The 20,647-nt window shown below is 44.4% G+C and overlaps 2 protein-coding genes across 4 annotated transcripts in view; one reads left to right on the top strand and one right to left on the bottom strand.

Moving 5' to 3' along the window:
- ZFP37 (ZFP37 zinc finger protein) overlaps nt 1-15,985 on the bottom strand; it is a 45,281-nt gene extending 29,296 nt beyond the window's left edge. The window contains exons 1-2 of one of the 3 annotated variants that reach the window (XM_067743633.1): nt 15,845-15,985; nt 15,611-15,738 (exon numbers count right to left, since the gene is read on the bottom strand). In XM_067743633.1, coding sequence (XP_067599734.1) covers nt 15,611-15,646 — 36 coding nt within the window. In that variant the 5' untranslated portion in view covers nt 15,647-15,738; nt 15,845-15,985. Of the gene's footprint in view, nt 1-15,610; nt 15,821-15,844 lie in introns of those variants that run through there. The other 2 variants (XM_067743632.1, XM_067743635.1) reach the window with 2 other exon arrangements.
- LOC137227552 (collagen alpha-2(I) chain-like) lies at nt 15,819-18,625 on the top strand. The gene is made up of 2 exons (XM_067743637.1): nt 15,819-16,334; nt 16,662-18,625. The coding sequence occupies exons 1-2, from the start codon at nt 15,819-15,821 to the stop codon at nt 16,731-16,733; spliced, it is 588 nt and encodes a 195-aa protein (XP_067599738.1). The 3' UTR covers nt 16,734-18,625.
- The last annotated feature ends 2,022 nt before the right edge of the window (nt 18,626-20,647 follow it).

Below are 20,647 nucleotides of genomic sequence, written 5' to 3'. Positions count from 1 at the left end.
ACCACTGCATCGCCAGAGAAGTCCCACCCTTCCCCTACAATCTTAAAGATTCTTTTTAATATTTGCTTTTTTGGGCTTTAAAATGATATCTCATTTTGATTTGCATTTATTTAGATTCCAAATATACTAAAACGTTTATTAGGCATTTATGTATCTGCTATTGTGTATTATATTATATCTTCATATATTTCCACATCTATTCACATTACATTTATCCTACATCACAGTAGATATGCCTTATTGAGCTAGAAAACTATAGGTTACACACTGAGCCTTATGACTCATGCACTATTATTATCCATATATCAGCAACATGAGGTATAGAGAGATTAAATAACTTGTAGTTTTTCTCTGCTACCTGACGCTGAAGACGAATTTCTTTGTAACAGAGATAAGAGAAGTCCTGACTAGAAAGAGTTCTTTTCAGCTTTGCTAGGAAAGCCGGAGGAGCTCTACTTAGGTCACACATGTGCTTGTCTGCCTTCTGCCCACAGGGATGAATGGTCTTTGTCTCTGGTGGCCAGTAGAGGGCGTGAATTCCCTCCTGTGATTTCCACCTCCCTACAAAGTTACTAGCGCCTGGATTTTGTTTCTTAGTAGATGCTGTCTTATTTTGGGCAGCCCTGGACTGCCCTCATGTCCAAGTTGGCTTTTCTTTTTCTTTTTTAAAATTTTCTTAGCTATAATTGACATAATATACGCTGGGCATATTTAAACAATACAATGTGATAAGCATTGACAAGTGTATACACCCATGAAACCATCACCACAATCAAGGTAATGAAGATATCTATCATCTCATCTCCAAAAGTTTTCCTGTTATAGTCCCTTCCTTCTGCTACCTGCCTGTCTCTTACTCTCTCCCCACCAGACAACTACTGAACTACTTTTTATCCCTATAGATTAGTTTACATTTCCTAGAATTTTATGTAAATGGAATCATGCAGTATAAATGATTTTGGGGGGGTCTGGCTTTTTTCATTCAGCTTCATTATTTGAGATGCACCCCTGTTCGGTTCCTTTTCGTGGGTGAATAGTACTCCACTGCGTGGATGTGCACATTACTTGTTCACCTAATGATAGGCATTTGGGTTGTTTCCAGTTTCTGGCAATACAAATAAAGCTGCTACGGGTTTTCCTGTATAAGTCCTGTGAGGACATATACTCTCATTTCTCTAAGCAAATATCTAAGAGTGGAATAGATGACTCATACTGAAGAGATAAATTTCACTTTTTTTATTTTTGCGGTGCACGGGCCTCTCACTGTTGTGGCCTCTCCCATTGCGGAGCACAGGCTCCGGATGCGCAGGCTCAGTGGCCATGGCTCATGGGCCCAGCCGCTCCGCGGCATGTGGGATCTTCCCGGACCAGGGCACGAACCCGTGTCCCCTGCATCGGCAGGCGGACTCTCAACCACTGCACCACCAGGGAAGCCCAATCAATTTCACTTTTTAAGAAACTACCAAAGTGTTTTCCAAAGTGGCCATGCCCCCACTGTACATTCCCACCAGCAGTGAAGGAGAGTTCCATTCACTCCACAACCTCTAACACTTACTAGAGTCAGATTTTAAAATTGTACCCATTTCATAGTTATGTAGTAGTATTCAATTGTGGGACTTTTTTGTTTTTTGTTTTTTTTGCGGTACACGGACCTCACTGTTGTGGCCTCTCCCGTTGCGGAGCACAGGCTCCGGACGCGCAGGCTCAGCGGCCATGGCTCATGGGCCCAGCCGCTCCACGGCATGTGGGATCTTCCCGGACCGGGGCACAAACCCGTGTCCCCTGCATCGGCAGGTGGACTCTCAACCACTGCGCCACCAGGGAAGCCCTCAACTGTGGTTTTAATCTGTACTTCCCTAATGACTAAGATACTAAGCATCTTTTCATGTTTTTATCTGCCATCCACACATCTTTTTTGGTGAAATGTCTCCAAACAAATCAAATCTGTCAAAAATATTTAAAGGAAAAAGTTTTTCAATTGAAGGAACATCCATTTTCCAGCCCCATCTTTTCTATGGGTTGTGATCTGGCTCAGGCCATTATCTGGGCAAAGGGGACATCTTCATGTTCCTCCACCAAAAAGTGAGTGTTTTATGTCTGCCAATCCGGGAGGACAGACCTGACTTCAGGCTCCCCAAGATGCAGGGACCAGCTCTGGGAGCCAGCTCCAGGGAGCCCTCACCATGGCTGCCTTCCCTGAGATGTCTCCGTGGAGTCAGTCAGTCCTCAAAACATGTGTGGATGAGGAATAAAGGTGTACTGGGGAAGAGGCTGGGATTGGGTCTCACTCATCCTCAACTGTGTTTCGTGTTCAAGGACATTAAAGAGTGGGCCCCACCCTGGTGCACCACAAACTGCATAATAAGGGCTTCTAGAAACTGTCAAGGACCTGAATAAAGAAAGAATAACTCCTGAGATGTTCACTTAACTGACCACATGTGAACTGAAGGACAGTAAAATGAAAGCACATGAAAGAGTGAGTCCCATTGCCAACCTCTCTGTATGCTGAGTGAAAGACCACATACATCATCCTGGACATGGGAGTATCTGTCATAGTCACTGACTGATGGCCCCAGTGTCAATCTCTATCTAAGTATTACTAAGTATATTAACTACCTTCTTTCTTATTTTGAGAAAACAATAGTCTAGGCTCTTTTTCAACTTTAATCTATGCTCTTGAAACAGTGTGAATCTCCCTTTTTAAAAAGAGCCGATGATTCTGTGAACCTTATGATTGACATCCCTGAGTGTATTTCCTGGGTTTAATATATGGAATTAGATTGTGAGTCACAGTTTTATTGGGTAAATTGTGTTCAAGCAAGAAAAGTGGATGTTAATTCTAAAAACCGAATTAGTGTTTATAATGTAAAAATCAACAGTGCACTTATTCACCAATCTCGTCTCTCAGTTACAGAGTCCAGGCTCACACTGCTTGCCCCATGCCTGGCCAATAAATCAAGAGACAAGTTGCTGGGGCAAGGAATAGCAAATTTATTCAGAAAGCCGGGAGACCAAGAAGATGGTGGACTCGTGTCCCAAAGAACCATCTTGCCTGAGTTAGAATTCAGGCTTCCTTTATACTAAAAGGGGAGGGAGTAAAATCAAACATTTCCTGGTTCTGGTCAGCCTCCAGAGGGGATGTGTTAATTTCTTCCTTCCTACAGTCATTCACAGGTGGACGTGGTCAGGATGTCTCTGGTGAGCTAAACTAAGGTGTTTTGGCTTAATGCTCATTACCCGTGAGGCAGAGTTCCCAAAGATGGGCCATAATGTAAAATTTAAATTTACAGGCAACACTCCTTTAGTAATTAACTTGTAATAAAATACAAAGGTTCTTCCCTATTACATCCCCTTCTCCTCAGTCACAAAATTAAGACTGTCTCACAGCCTCTTTATTGTGAGGTGCGGCCATGAGACTGAGTCCTGGCCAAGTTTACATGGCTAGAAGTGATATTTGGCCCACACAGGCCTGACCTATGAAAACACTCCCCCAAGAGAGGTAACACGCTCTTTCACCCTCTACAATGAGTGGGGTAGACCCAAGCACTGGAGCCAGATTTGAAGCCACATGTTGACAATGGCAAATTCATAAAAAAGATGGTCCTGGGGTCCCGGATCATTGTTGGGAGAAAAGCCATAAGCAAAGTCCCTTGATTTGAAAGCCTATATTTAGGTGTTATATGAAGCAAAGATAAGCTTGTATGGTGTTCAAACAATAGTCACGTGTTTTTCTGTTGCAGAAGCTAACTTCACCTTAACTGACAGAAGTCTGTACACCAAAGAAAGTTTTCCATAAATATATATATATATATATATATATATATATATTTCAAATTGGGGAAATATCAAAGACTCCCTGAAAATTTGCAAAACTAAATGATAAATGTAAATAATAAATGTAATTATTTAAGGAATTATAGATCATGTTCTTCTCTCTAAACTTTTATTTTTGTGGAAATTGAAGATGTACAAGCATGATTTTGGTTTCTGGTATTTTAATCTGATACAGAAATACAAGGGTAGATTGCCTTCTTGTACTTAGCAAACAATAATAAAATTAAGAGTGTTCCAATTTCACTTTTTTCTTTATTTTCTGATTTTTCGTAGGGATTTGTTAAATGGGGGGGAAATCTCACTTCAGTCTCCCCTCTAATAAGCTCCAAGGCACACTGGCTGAATGACCCCTGCTTCAGAGAGCTACTGAGTTCTTGGAAGTTCCTCTGAACAATTCCAAAACAGGTACAAGCCTGAAGAGATTCTACCTTTATCTTCTGCTCCAGTTGTTCCTGATTGTGATCAAAGTTAGAGAGAGATTTATCAAGGGGGCTCTTATCTCAGGCTTCACTGTAGTCCTCTGTCAAGCAGGTTGAAAAGCGGCGGATGGTCAAAACAGGTGCTTCAGTGCCTTTGGGGTTTTGATATCCCCTGTTCTTCTCCTGAAACTTGAAGTCGGTCCTGACATTATGGCATGACTTAGAAGAGATCCTTTCCAGATATCTTAAAGCCATGAATATTTCCTTGCTCTCCAAGCTATGGCACGAAGGCTTGTCCCAGGAAAGAGAACAGGTATGGCTAGAGCAGAGCATCTCCAGGGCCATTAACGAAAAGCAGGGCCTCGAAAATTTCCGTGATTCTCCGACATGGCCGCGAGGAGGCGCTTGGCTTTGTTCGCCACTCATCAACGGCCTGCAGAGGGCGTCCGACTCGCCCCGAGACCAATAGGCTCCTTAGTGGGTGCGGGATCCACGTCCCGGGTCCGGAATCCACGTCCTGAGTCCGAGAGATGTGGAGCCTTTTCCCGGACGAGAAACCCACTTACATTTATCACAGGTTCGCCTGCGTGACCCCTGGGGGCTGCGGAAATACTGAATAAAAAGTTGCTTTTCCCAGGCCCTGACTGCCAGGAGGAGCTTGGCCACGCAGATCTCTTGAGACTATTTTCTGAAAAAATGAGCACAGACCCTCCCGTTTTCCGCGCTCTCCCCATCTCTTTACTCTCAACTTTCTCGTATAACATTTTAGCGAGACTTATTTTACAAAAGTATCCATTTATTGAGGCATTTGGAGTATCCATTTGTTGAGGCATTTAGAGGCTGGAAATCATCACGTGCTGTACTAATTTTTCCATATTCAGGGTTGTTTCTTAGGAGAGATCCCGACACAAATCCAGAGAAAGGGAAAACATATCCATGATAGGGGCAAAATATACAAATACTGGGGCTTCCAGTTGAAAAAGCTGGGGCCAGTGCCCGCAGAGTCACGTAACATAATCACTTTTTTGGTGGAAATAATGGATTTTAGAACCTTGTGTGTACCTGTCACCACTGTTCCTTATATAGCTGACCACTAGCATTATGTCAATATCATCTTTTTCCGTAGTATCAATAATTTCCTAAGCTAAATAATATCTAAATTTCTCTTTCATTTCAATAAAGTTAATAAATCTTTCTTCTGTTGTTATGACGGTATTCTTAATGTGAACATGCCTTATAATCTGACATTTCTGCAGCAAGGAGTGCATTTGTCATACAATTAAAAAGTTAAGTATAATATTTTGCGTCTTACTTTCTCCATGGTATTTCAGATCAAACGTGATTTCTTAGCATTATAAATTTGTTTGGAATTTTATTATACAAATAAGGTGGGGGAAAGAAAGCAATACTAATGGAGAAACACATGTAATGGTCATAGCCTCCCGAAACAGGCTCATTCTAAGACTGAGATTTAATCAAAGGATTATAGAATGCTCCCCTCCCCCACAGTTTACCACCATACTAAAAGGAATTCAGTATAACAAGAGTGGATAACAGCTGAAAGAGCTATAAGACACAAACTCTCTCTGAGGAGGAGAATTTATGGAAGCCCAGAGTCCCAAGGGAATGAAAACAAGGACACTAGAGGTGTTTGAAGGCTCTAGAACCTAGAGTTACAGCAAACATTAAGAACAGCTCAACTCCTAGCCCAGTTAACATAAATCTTCACACAAAAGGCCTATTTACCTCAGTTCATATGATTCAATACAACATGTCTGGCTTTCAACAAAAAAAATTACAAGGCATGCCAAAGGGATATATTTTTTTTAAAAAAAGTCAGTAGCAGTAAGAACAGTGAGCTTTGTGGCATTTTAAATTGCCCTCTTCCATCCGTCTCTTCCCAGTTCCATGGTAGCTTGAAAATCAGCAGGTTCACAATCAAGGTAGCTGTAAAAAGCAGCAGCCTACCAGCCACAGGAAGGGACAACTGGTTCAGGAGCTCCCCAGAGCCCCATCTCCAGAGAACTGTCACTATCTGAACTATTTTTCAGCTCCCTGAAAGGGCCTCATTCACAGGCTTGTCTTTATTTGATCCAACTTGGAACTCACTCCATGGGAGAAGCCCCTGTCCCCAGAGAGAGGATCTAAAGCAGTCAGTGGCAGTTAACACCACAGCTGCCTGAAGCACTGATACTGCTTGCGGCAAACAGAGGCCAGCCAAAAACATAAGGAAAACCTAAGGAATGAGATGCCCATAGGAGGGTTGAAAGGCTCTCACATATTCTTGGGGATCTAAAAGGTTACGTGTGTGTGCAAGACTGTGCACACACCCAGGAAAGACCTAGGAAGGCCTAATCACTCACCTCTGGCTAACCTTAAGACTGTGCACAAAGAGCAAAGGCTAAGAGAGAATTATAAATTGCTGGAGTATTGAAGACGCGCCCAGAAACACACAACAGACGCTCAGCAAAGACTATGAGACTTATTGGTTCAGTTAATTTAAGGAAATCTCTATCTAATCATTGGCAGACTACTAGGCTGAGTACACACTTCAATAGCCAACATGATATAAAAATAAGAATGTTCAGCAGTAGTCCCAGAAAGTCACAAATCAAACAACAACAGCATCAATAACAAACCCTAAGGAGATCAAGTTCTGATTTCGAGATTTGTCACATTTTATTGTTTAAAATGCCCAGTTTTCAACAGAATAGCAAAAGACATGCAAAGAACCAGGAAAGTATGACCCATACAGAAGAAAAAAGCAGTCAATGGACTTCCCTGGTGGTCCAGTGGTTAAGAATCCACCTTCCAATGCAGGGGACATGGGTTCGATCCCTGGTCGGGGAACTAAGATCCCACATGCCGCGGGGCAACTAAGCCCACATGCCACAACTACCGAGCATGCGAGCCACAACTAGAGAGCCCACATGCTGCCCACACACTCTGGAGCCCGCATGCCACAGCTACTGAGCCCACACGCTCTGGAGCCTGTGCACCAGAACTAGAGAGAAGCTCACGCCCCACAATGAAAGATCCCACATGCCGCAACGAAGATCCCTCATGCCGCAACTAAGACCCAGCACAGCCAAAAATAAATACTAAAAAAAGAAAAGAAAAGAAAAAAAAAAGCAGTCGAAGAACTAGCCCTAAGGAAGCCCACACATTGGACTTATTAGACAAAGACTTTAAATCAGCTATTTTATATGATTAAGAACTCAGGAAAACCGTGAATAACTAACTAAAGGAAAGTATGAGAATACTATCTCATAAAATAGAAAATATCAATAAAGAGATAGAAATTACTTTTTTTTTTTTTTTTTTTTGCGGTAAGCGGGCCTCTCACTGCTGTGGTCTCTCCCGTTGCGGAGCACAGGCTCCGGACGCGCAGGCTCAGCGGCCATGGCTCACGGGCCCAGCCGCTCCGCGGCATGTGGGATCTTCCCGGACCGGGGCATGAACCCGTGTCCCCTGCATCGGCGGCGGACTCTCAACCACTGTGCCACCAGGGAAGCCCAGAAATTACATTTTTAAAAAAGATCCAAATAGAAATTCTAGATCAGCCACACTGGTGATCATTCACGTTTACATGACTGATCTCCAATAAAAACCTTTGACACCAAGGTTTAGGTGAGCTTTCCTAGTTGGAAATATTCCATGCATATTGCCAGACCCTATTGCTGGGAGAGGTAAGCACAATCCACACAATCCCACTGGGAATGGACAACTGGAAGCTCATACCTGGAACTCTCCTGGACCATTCCCCATGCTTCTCTTCCTTTTGCTGATTTTAGTCTGTATCCTTTCACTGTAATAAACCATAACTGTGAGTATAACAACTTTTCATCAGGGTTCTCAGTAATTGCTCTTAATTCTTTTTAAAAATTAACAATATATTTTTCCTAATTTAAACATAATGCTTGTTATACTAGATGTTCATTGTAGTGTTATTTAAGGTCTTGACAAACTGGAACCAACCTAACTATCCAACAACACAGAAATGGTGTCTCTCATAGATACAGAAAAAACATGGGTAGTTGCCAGAGGAAAGGGGGTGGGAGGAGCTGAAATAGGTGAAGGGCATTGAGAGGTACAAACCTCCAGTTAAAAAATAAATTAGCCATGGGGATGTAATCTACAGCATAAGGACTATGGTCAATAATATTGTAGTAACTTTGTATGGGGACAGACAGTTACTAGACTTTTTTTTTCCTCCAGTTTTAAAGATCTTTCTCTATCTCTCTTTTCAAGAATAGAATAACGGTATAACATATTCAAGAAGAGAAGAATAATATAGCAAATATCCATGCTGCTTCCACTGAGAATTGTCACCTCTTCCCTTCCGTGGGAGTAGGGAGATCAACCATCATTAATTATCCATGTCAGGTTCTCTGTTAAACAGTTTACATCAGTTATTCATTGAAGAGTATATGTATATGAGATGCAAGAGGGAGGAGATACGGGGATATATGTTTATGTATAGCTGATTCACTTTGTTATACAGCAGAAACTAACACACCATGGTAAAGCAATTATACTCCAATAAAGATGTTAAAAAAATAAATAAAGTAAAACTACAGATGAAAAAAAAAGAGTATATGTATATGTAGTGGATAGTATTATCCCCATTTTCAAGATGATGTGAAAGACACAGACCCAAAGAAACTTCCAGGATCATAGAGATAGTAAGTGGCAGAACCAAGACTGGAATGCAGCTCTCTCTGACCCTGCCACTGCACCACGCTGTCTCCTAGATCTGTGTCCAATTTACAATCCTATCATCACTGATTTCCCTCAGTGATGATAGGATTATAAATCCTACTGTTGGCAGTGGGACTTTTTTTTTTTAACTCCTGATGTAAGAAGCAGAACATAAAGCCTTTTGTTTTGAATGACATATCTTTAAGTTACCCGGAATGATTTTATCCGTGTGTGTTAACTAGTTTTTAGTGTGTTTTTTCCTTTGCAAATTATATAGTCCATTTATTTTAAATCTTAGTGTTTATTTTCATCAACTATATGAAGCCTTGCCTTTCAATATCTTATAAAAATTTTTAAAAATACAACAGTTGGGCTTCCCTGGTGGCACAGTGGTTAAGAATCCGCCTGCCAATGCAGGGGACACGGGTTAGAGCCCTGGTCCAGGAAGATCCCACGTGCCGTGGAGCAACTAAGCCCGTGAGCCACAACTACTGAGCCTGCGCTCTAGAGCTTGCGAGCCACAACTACTAAGCCCGCGCACCTAGAGCCTGTGCTCCGCAACAAGAGAAGCCACTGCAACGAGAAGCCCGTGCACTGCACCAAAGAGTAGCCCTTGCTCGCCACAACTAGAGAAATCCCGCGTGCAACAACGAAGACCCAACACAGCCAAAAATAAATAAATTTATATATATATAAAAAATAAAAGTTATGTGTGCCTTTTGGATAAAAGTTGTAATTACTCAAAAGTGTTTAACTGGAAGTCCAATACCCTCAGGCACTCTCAGGGTTTAAACTGTTTCTTCCATCCCTCCCTGTCCCCAGTGCTTGACTCTCAGAAATGCCAAGTCCAAGTAGCAGGAAGATCTCTGGGTCTGATAGTAAGTAAAGACTCACCAAAGCGAAGGGCCTTCTAGCCTTAGGAGTGATCGCTAATGATAGGGAGTCTCTTCCCACTAGGAATGGTGGAGGGTCGTCCAAAGACTACAGAGTCTGAGCAGGGCCCTTAGCTTGCCTTCATGTGGCTTAGACATAGATGCTTCCCTGGGGAAGACCCAGATTTTGGGGGGTGGCACATCTGAACACAATCTTACATTGAGCCAAGAATCTGGTGATAAATGAGATCAATTCCTCAGTCAACCAAGAGAGCTTGTTCTCCTTAGACTGGAGTGATGCTTGACAGGTCTTGGAGAGCAGTGTCCAACCCCAAAGACTGATCAGACCCTTTCCAAAGTTTCAACTTTTTGCCTTATAAAGATGCTCAGGGACAAATTCTGCTGTTTCTTTCTTTCCTCCTTAAGGATTTTCTTCTCCAATCTTGAAAACATTGAAAATTCAATAACCTGAATCTGTTAACACTGTCTAGTAACTTTCATTTTTTCTTTTTCATTTGTTGTTCTAACAGCAGTGTGACCAACTTGGAAAATAATGAGTCAGTAATCTTTGTTTTCCACATTTGCCAAAATCATCACTTTGGTTTCATTCTTTAAGACTATAGAAAAGAGTTCAGAATCAGGAATTAGAGAACTCTCTTCTTGCTGACCGCCTATAATGGATTTAATCATGGGAGAATGTCCCCATAACTGATTCATGTAGCTCCTCTGAATCTATTTATTCAACGACATTTATTAAGTGTCTACTGTGTGTCAGGCAGCACCATGTTATTAACTGGGGATATTCGACCTGGCCTTAAGGAAGTCTACAGTATAGCAGGGGAAGATGTAGAGACAAGTGCAACAAAGTATTATAGAGGCTGTGAAGTGTTTACAAGGTATGGTGTCAGGGGGTGGGGGGCAGAGGAGGGAGTGGTCAATTCCATTGGGAACAGAGTTTCTGGAAGTTCTTCATGGAAGATGTGATGCTTAAGCTTTGCTTGGAGGAGGCATCTGGTAAAGAGCAGACTTTGAAGCCAGTATCCTCAGTCCAACTGTGAAGCCTGAGATTTTCTAGCTGTGTAACACTGAGCAAGGGAAACTCTGAGTCTGCTTTCAGTCTCTGTAACATTAGGATCATAGTAGCAATCTCATAGTGCAGTGGTGAAGGTTACCTTAAACATATATTTTGAACACTGTTGGTGGAGGAGGATCAGCAGGGAAAGGGTATTCAGATCCAAACTACCAGGGCTGGAAGGAACTCCTCTGGGTCAATCTAGTGCCTGAAAACTGTCTGCCCTGGGAGCTGTCTCTGGTGCTGATTTCCCGGGGCTTCACACTCGTTATCTTGGGAAGACCTGCTCAGCACTCTGCCTGTGTCATTCTTCAGGGGTCTGAACTGCTGTCTCCATCTCAGTAGAAGCCTGGGCTCCAACAAGTGTGCAGACCCCACCTCCTCCCTGCCCATTCCCAGCCTGCCAGTTCAGCCCTTCTGTGAGCCTTGTGGAAGAAGGGCTGACTCAGAACTATATGATGGGATAGGGGTTCTCAGTATCCATACTCCTGGCTCTGTAGAGGTAGAATGGGGCAACTATATGGGTTTGTCCACATCCTCCACCTGTCTGAGAAGAGTGCCAGGCTCCAACTCTAAACTTCTGCAGAGGAAACTCACCACTCCCCCGCAAAGCCTAGGAAGTGTTTACCTCTTGCTAGAGCAACTGGGGAAAATTTTGTCCCCCGGGGGACACTTGGCAATGTCTAGAGATATTTTCAGATGTCACTACTCAGGGGTGGGGGCATTCATTACTGGCTTCTAGAGGATAGAAGCCAGGGATGCTGCTAAACATTCTACAATGCACAGGACAGTCCCCTACAACCAAGAATTATCTGGCCAATTAGGCCCAAAAACTAGTGCTGAGGTTGAGAAACCCTGCTCTAGGGTTTGAGGCAATTTGGTGTGGTGTCTAGAACCTTACCGGACATCAAGGTCTAGCTCAGTATTCTTTATTTACCAGCTATGACCTTAGATAAATCATTGAACTGCTCTGAGCCTCACCTTCTACATACGTATGTTTAGGTTCCTGGACTAGAAAGCCTCAAAGCCCATTCAAGTTCAAACTCAACATGTCTGCATAAATATTTGCTGAGTACACCGCTAGGAACCAACATTCTATGGTACTATGTACATAAAATATCAGGAAATGCATAAAATATCAAAAGGAAAGGAACATAATGGGGGGAAGGTGAGAGCTGATAACAGGTTACTACCCAAATATACACAGAATTTATGCAAATATAAGTGTTCAGATAAAATACAGGCTCTTAAACTTCAGGTGGTGACAAAAAATGACATCTTCACTAGCAATTAAAGAGATACAAAATAAAATAACTATGCCATGTTTGCTAATCTTTATAAAGAAACAACTCAAAATGCTTAGGAATGCAAGGTAGTATATGTACTTAGATATTCCTCTGTTTCCCTCTGAACAAACCCTCAGCCTGGGACTATGAAATAGCAGCTACAGAACTGGTTATGCCGCACAATCAAATCATTCCATCATAAAGAGGATATTTAAAGTTTCTTTCTATATCTATAAAAATTTGTGCCAGCCTTTGGACAGTAACTGAAACATCAGTTCTCCTGGATTTCAGACCTTGAGGCTCAGACTGGAACTACACCATCAGCCCTCCTGGGTCTCCAGCTTGCGGACTCACCTGCAGATCTTGGGACCTGTCAGTCTCCAAAATCGCGCGAGCCAGTTCCGTATACTAAATATCTTTCTGTATATATAAAAAATTAATGAGGGACTTCCCTGGTGGCGCAGTGATTGAGAGTCCGCCTGCCGATGCAGGGGACATGGGTTCGTGCCCCGGTCTGGGAGGATCCCACGTGCCGCGGAGGGGCTGGGCCCGTGAGCCATGGCCGCTGAGCCTGCGCGTCCGGAGCCTGTGCTCCGCAATGGGAGAGGCCGCAGCAGTTAGAGGCCCGCGTACCGCAAAAAAAAAAAAAAAAAAAAAAAAATTAATGAGGGACTTCCCTGGCAGTCCAGTGGTTAAGACTCTGCGCTTCCACTGCAGGGGACATGGGTTCCATCCCTAGTCGGGGGAACTAAGATCCTGCACATCACACGGCGTGGCTAAAAAAAATAAAAATTAATTAATAGGAACTTAGCATTCTAAAGTAAAGAACAAGGTACTAGATTACCCTCCCCCCTCCTTATTCACCAAACAATAAGGCACTGGATTTAAAGAATTAATTTTCAGAATTAGGAATAAACCACCTTATCACACCTTCCCTTCACCTCTTAATTATCTTGAATACCACCTTCAGGGTTAATGGGAGCCGCAAAGGGCGCAGAGATCCCAGAAGGAAAGGACTGTGAGTGTACTCCTTAGGAGAGGAAGATGTAAAGCTGCTGGTGTATCTCTTTCCATGTGGAAGTCCCTGTCTGAAGCAGTCAATGTGGATCCTCCTCATTTGTTCCCATACAAGAGGCTCTTTTATAAGAAAGACCAGAAGGAGGTCGCTTCTAGAAATGACACTTTCAAGCTGGTGTAATTTGGAGATGGAGACCTCCATCACACTGGTTTCAGTCATTTGACAAGGATGGGCCACCCTAGCTGTGCCAAGAGAGAGAGGGCACACAGCACAGGAAACAACTTTAATTACCCTTCTTAAAACCATCTTTTCATGATCCTCCATTGCATCACTCTGAGTGTGAGGAAACAGACCTTTTCACTCTGCCTGTAGGTCAAGGAGAGAGAAGTAGCCGACACCTCCCAGGAAAAGGTACTACCAGAGGAATGAGCCTAGGAAGTACTCCTCTGCTGGATACAGAGTGAAGGTGCAAAAGGTACACATATTTGGGCCTCAGAGAGAGAATACAGGCACTGTTGCTCACTGAGCAGTCCTTTATGTGGTACCGAGGACACCGCGTGACTTGGGAAGTGTCAGCTGGGAAGAGGCAGAAAAGCCTTACCAGCCAGCAAGGTGATGTGGCTTCCCAGTAAACTGTCAAAACCTGCCAGGGCTTAGGGCTTCACACTCTGCCAGGCTGTGAATTCATGTAGACAGGGAGCCATGAATGACTTGTTCACCACTGCCTCCTAAGCACAGCTCTGTGCTTGGCACATAGGTACACTCCACAGGTGCTTTAAAAAAAAAAAAGGTTAAATATTTAATGGAATCTTTTAGGTGAACATTCACATGACACTGGAAAGCATGAATAGGAAGAGGAAATTCTGTTTCTGGAATAGCTATGGTATGATAATGGAATTTGGCCCTTTTAAAATCAACAAATGTGTCTTAAAATTGGGTGAAACTCTCTTATTAGGAAATTCAACCACTTTCTGCAGGAGCACAATTGTTGCACTTCTCATCAAAGTGCTTTCTTTGGTCCCTTAGTTCAGTTATTTGATTTTTTTTTTAATGATGTAATAGTTTGAAGGTTGACCAAAAAAAAAAAAGGCTGAGTAAAACCTGGGACCTGGATACAATGTCATAATTAAACTGAGAAGTAAAATGTAGTAAAGGAATATGCTTTTATCACTTCGCCTAATAGTCCAAAGAATAACTCTTAAGAATAAGGGAACTCTACTTAAACCACACATAGTCTAGCTCAATTTACCAACCACCACCAAGCAACATAGGTAAGTACTATAAAGGAGTCACCCAACTCAACAAATCCACCTGCCAGTTTCTACTACATAATTCACTTAGGCTTTATACCCCTTAAATGCAAATGTTTCAGCAAGATGAAATACTAAAAACGCAATAATTAAAATCAAGCCCCATGGACTTCCCTGGTGGTGCAGTGGTTAAGAATCTGCCTGCCAATGCAGGGGACACAGGTTCGAGCCCTGGTCCAGGAAGATCCTACATGCCGCGGAGCAACTAAGCCCGTGCATCACAACTACTGAGCCTGCGCTCTAGAGCCCGTGAGCCACAACTACTGAGCCCGTGAGCCACAACTACTGAGCCCGCGTGCTACAACTACTGAAGCTCGCAAGCCTAGAGCCCCTGCTCCTCAACAGGAGAAGCCACCGCAGTGAGAAGCCCGCACACCACAACGAAGAGTAACCCCCGCTCGCTGCAAGTAGAGAAAGCCCGCGCGCAGCAACAAAGACCCAACACAGCCAAAAATAAATAAATAAAATTACTAAAAAAAAAAAAAAAAATCAAGCCCCATGATGTTCCCTCGCCTTTTTTTAGCTCCTTGATATTGTCCCCACCAGGAGCCTGTGATTTACTGGTAACTCCAACATTCTGGAAAACTATTAGATAATAAACACTGTGCAAGTCAATACTTAAAGGATGTCAAATTCATAAATCATCATGTGGCAGTCTCAGAATGAAGTTCACAAAGAGAAATTCCTAAAATGCAACAGAGTCTACAGGACAGGAGTAAAACAGACGATGCACCAATACCCCAGGTGACTTCGGGCACTGACCTTCACCCTCTGATTCCAAGATCAGTACAGAATCTTAATGCACACTGCAGACAGAAAAACACAGTCATGGCTTTACCTACCCCTCCCCTGAGAATCTGGAGAAATGTTTCTCTTCAGAAAAACAAAAACCAAACAAACAAACAAACCACCCCCCTACATTTCCAAATTCAATCAACCGGATAACCTGGCAGCAACCCCAGGCTAATCGCAGAGCTCCAAAACAACCCTCTCTCTGACGCCTGTCAACTTCACTGGGCAAAGGGAATCGGCAAACCCTGACTCTCCGGCTAGGTCGGGCCCCATCCAGGGAGGCTAAGCGCAGGGGGAGCTTCATACCAACCCATCGGTGATAGTAGACTGTGTGCCATTCATTGGGGCCTTTGGCGAGAGGTCCTCCTTTTATCCAATTTGCATCTTACAGCTGACGCCACCCCACTCCCAGCGCTCCAGGACCAGGCTCAACTCTGTAAGGAACACAAGAGTCCAACTCAAAACTCCATTCAGTCACCTAGAACGTCCGACTGGAAGTGGTCAAGGAAAGGAGATGTGGGTGAGAGCGAAGCAAGTTACCTCCCAAAGCAAACCAAGCAAGTCCGCCAGAAGGCGAGTCCTAGAGCTAGAGAGCGATCCTCCTCGGGAAGGCACAGGAGAAAACTTCGTCACGGAGGGAAGTCGGCGAGCCGCGGGGAAGGGCGCCCTGGAGTCCCTCCGGGGCCGGGGCAGGATTGGCTCAAGGCTGGGTGTCGGCTCCTGCGCCGGGTCTCGGGGGCCTGCAAGTCCCCGCCGCCGGGCCGGGCCAGCTAGGCTCCGCTCTCCATCTGGGGCTACCGGCCGGTCGTGGCCGCAGCCTCGGCCGCGTCTCGGGCCGGACTCCTCGCCGTCCCGCCAGGTTCCGAGCGCCGGAACTAGAGCGGATGTGGGGGACGGGGTTCCGACAGGCGGAAGTGACCGGAACCTGTTCTCGCAGCGCGGCGGTATGTTTCCCATGTCTCGGGGCCCCGGACTTTTCCTTGGTCTGCACCAGCGGCGGCGGCGGCGGCGGCTCCTCCCACACACGCGGGTAGGCGGCGGTTGCCTCGAGGGGCGGGAGGTGCCCGTCTGTCCCGGCCTGGAAGCGCCGGCCCCAGAGACCGGCAGCGACGGCGGCGACTCGGAACGCACGGCCAGCTCGCCGGGTTCCCGGGCCCTCGCGGGAGCGCGCTCGGCGGGCGGAGGAGGCCGCCGGCGATGGGGGCCGCGCGACAATCCCATAGATGCTTTTCAAATATATGAACCTATCATGTGAACTCTAAAGTAGTGTTGTAGAAATGAAAGACATTTTTACGCATAAAACTGAAAGTAGGTTCCGCTTAAACTATGATCTTACTTTGTCTTTTTATTTTCATAGGTGATATTCGTGAACCTCAGAGGTTCCTCAATAATAAATCCACCCAAGGTAGCGCGGTTGGACAGAAGATGAGCACTGTGGTTATCCTTCCAATCACTGGGCTTGCTCAACTGGTTGGGGGTAAATGCACCAGAGGGGTGGTTTAGTGGGAGGGAAAATTAGGTGGCCTGGGAGTTAGGAAACCTGTTTTCCAGGTGGCACCAGGAGCTGTGTGCGCTGTAGCAGGCCCAACCCCAGGACACAGGATCCCTTTCCACCTTTCCCTCCCCACAGTGCCCATCCCCCTCCAGGAGCTCACAAGCAATGACATCCCTGTACCAGGGCCACTTGCAACCCCTCTCCATGTACATGGGAGAGAATTGATCAAAAAGAAAGCTGCCATGCTGGGCACTTTCAGGATCTGGCCCAGTGTGTTTCTGAACTCAAGGTTTCCAGATTTGTCAGCAGCAAGACTGGCCCAGGCAAGTCACTTCTTGGTATCTCTCCGTGGAAAGAAGAGCTGATTCAGCTCCAGAGTCTGGACAGAGAGGGCCAGCCACAGCACCAGGTAGGTCGGGGAGCCTGGGTCTCGGAGTTGGAGTTGAAAGAGCACTGAGCAGGCGTCGGGAGACCCGGAGACTGGTCGGTAAAAGCTGTGAGACCCGGACAAGCTGTTTAGTATCTCTGGACTGTCAGCTTTGGGAAAGTCGGTGAGATGATGTATATAAAAAGCACGTTCCTGCACGACAAGGAAACAATCACCAAAATGAAAAGGCAGCCTATGGAATAGGAGAAAATATCTGCAAACCCTATATCTTATAAAGGATTAATATCCAAAATATATAAGGAACTCCTACAACTCAATAGCAAAAATCCAAATAACCTGATTTTTTAAATGGGCAAAGGATCTGAGGAGACATTTCTTCACACCTGTTAGGATGGTTATTGTTTAAAAAAAGGGGGGGGTGTTGGTGAAGGTCTGGAGAAAAGGGAACCATTGTACACTGTTGATGAGAATGTAAATTGGTGCAGCCATTATGGAAAGGAGTATGGAAGTTCCTCAAAAAATTAAAGTTAGAACTACCATATGATCCATCAATCCTACTCCTGGGTATGTATCCAAAGGAACTGAAATCATGATCTTGAAGAGATATCTGCATTCACATGTTCACTGCAGCATTATTCACAATTATTATAGCCAAGACATAAAAAGAACTTAAGTGTCCATTAGTGGGTGAATCAATAAAGAAAATGTGGTATCTACATACAACGGAATATTATTCAGCCTTAAAAGAGAAGGAAATCCTGCCGTTTGCAACATCATGGATGAACCTGGAGGACATTATGTTAAGTAATATAAATCAGGCACAGAAGGACAAATACTACATGATATGAGGAATCTAAAATAATCAAATATACAGAAATGGAGTAGAATGGCGGTTGCCAGGGGCTATGGGGAGAGGGAAACAGGAAGGTGTTGGTTAGAGGATACAAATTTTCAGTTATACACCATGAATATGTCCTAGAGATCTGCTGTACATCTTAGTGTCCATAGTTAACAATACTGTATTGTACACTTAATATTTTGCTAAGAGGGTAGATCTTAAGTTATATTCATATCACAAAAAGTAATAACAAAGAGGACAGGAGGAAACTTTTGGAGGTGATGGATGTGTTTACGGCATAGATTGTGGTGTTGGTTTAATGGCTGTATACTTATCCCCAAACTCACCAAGTTGTATACATTAAATATGGTCAGCATTTTGTATATCAATCATACCTGAATATGGTATTGGTTGTTTTTTTAAAAGCATGTTCCTTTACTAAACAGTTGTCAGATCTTAAATATGCGTTGTCTTGCCATGAAGCCTATTCTTCCAGTAAGTTCTAACAAGAACTTTATTCTTCCAAAGTTATTCTTTTCACAACCCCCTGAGTTCATTTATCCCTTTTGCACAGAGAACTTTAGTACAGGAACTGTTACCATTTTCTTTTTTGTGAGTCTGATGGACTATGGCTTGTCTCTCCATAGAAATGCCCTGTGTGCTTGCATGCACACACACACACACACACACACACACACACACACACACACACACTGTTTTGCATATAATTCCTGTGGCTTTTTGACACCCAGAAGTCCATGGATCTGGGTTTTAAAAATCCAGAAAAGGAATGTTTGAGTCCTAAAATATCTCAGAATCCAGGATTATGATTCTTTTTTCATGCTGGCCAAGCCAGTCTAGATAGTGTCAATATCCTGCTCTGCTTCTCAATCCTGCTCCATCTCCAGGGAATGTTCACTTCAGACCTACTGAAGTTGACTGTCCTGCGAGAGGTCATACCTTCAAATATCTCTTCCCTCACCCTCCTTGTTCCTCAAACGTCCTCAGCTGGCCTTGACTCATTGCACTGGTGTGCAATGGAGACGCACCTGGGGGCAGGTGGAAGCCTTCTCATGGTAAATCAGGGCTGGGCTACAGCTCATTTCTGCCTCCAGTGCTCCTGGGTCGTTGACAAGCCTGCTTCCTAGATCCCTGGCCAGCACTTCTCCCTTCCTCTGTTCCACTCCTGCCCTGGGTCCACCTGCAGGGCCACACCTAGAGAGTCACGCTTGAGGAAATAGACTGCCTCCTAACAGTGAACTCAACTTGATCAGGGGCTCCCAGCAAACACAAGAAGCTCAGAGAAGGGTCACAGTGCAAATGGTAGGAACTCACACTGAGCTTTCGTTCACAGATGGTGGCAGGTGTTCTAAATGACCCGTAAGTGGGAGAGGAATGGAAGTGATTCCCCCCTCAGTCTTCCAAAAATTGGGATCCAGAGTATTGCCCCTAAGGTGGTGTCTTTTTGGTGTTTCAGATCTCATGCTAGATCAGTGAAAGGTAAGAAACTTAGAAGGACAGTGTTCCCAATAGATCAGAATGCAGACACAGTACCGAGGCTGTGTGTGTTTCAGCCCTTCAATTCACACTTTTCATGCTGCCTCTAAAATGGGTAGGGATACCCAGATTCATGACCCATTCATTGGACTATCTCAGCCTGAGAATAATGTAATTCCCATGGACTACTCTGTCTTAGGGTGAAACTAGGCAAACTCTATTTGCAGGCTTAGTCTTCTTAGATGCAAAGTACATTTGTAATGAGTTTCTGTACTCCTCACCAGAGAGCAAAGAAAATATTAAAGCTTGTTTGCAAAGTTGGCACAAGAAAGAGCCTAGAGGCTAAAATTCCAAAGACCTCGTGGTTAGCTAGAATTTCCTATCAGATTATTTAGCTTCTTTCCAGATGATTTTTCTTAAGAAATGGGTCACAGGTGTATATTCTGCCTTTTCCTAATAAAGCTTTGATAACATCGACTTGGATATCCAAACTCCTTTGTAAAATTCTGCACAAGTTTCCCGTAAGACAGCACCTCTCCTTGTGTAACCTGGAAGCCTGACAGGACTCAAGGGCATTTGGCTCCAACTGGCATCCCTACCCATCACCTGGCTCTGCTGAACTGCCCCGATGCCCCAGCCGCGTGTGAGAACTCACCTACTGCTCTCTGGGAAGTCTGTGCCTAGGCTAGGCAGCAGTTCTTTGTAAGTGGGCCTTCTGAAGGAGGGGGAGGGGCAGGGGAAGGCAAGGACAGGGTAATAAATACCTTGCTTTGGCCTTACTCCTGTGTCTGAGTCTTTTCTCAAGTGCGGATCAAAATGGATAACAGCGCCACCCAGTGGCCAATCCCCAGTAAAACAGCATCACGTCTCTCTCAAGCTGCAGTTATCTAGTACGACAGCCACTAGCCACACGTGACTATTAATTACTTGAAATGTGGCTAGACAGGAAGCAAACCCAGGCAGAGAGTGGGGCCCAGGGAGTGATGCAGCATTCTCTTCTTCAGGTGAGCATCTTGATGCTCCAGGAAGAACTGACCCAGCATCAGCCAGCCAGGACTGCAAATTCCAGCTCTTCCTTTGCTCTCTAAGTGTCCTTGGAGAAAGGACTACCCTTGCTGGCATCAG

This window comes from Pseudorca crassidens, chromosome 7 (assembly GCF_039906515.1).
Source record: "Pseudorca crassidens isolate mPseCra1 chromosome 7, mPseCra1.hap1, whole genome shotgun sequence".
Classification (NCBI taxonomy): Eukaryota; Metazoa; Chordata; class Mammalia; order Artiodactyla; family Delphinidae; genus Pseudorca; species Pseudorca crassidens.
This window is presented reverse-complemented; position numbering and strand designations above follow the sequence as displayed.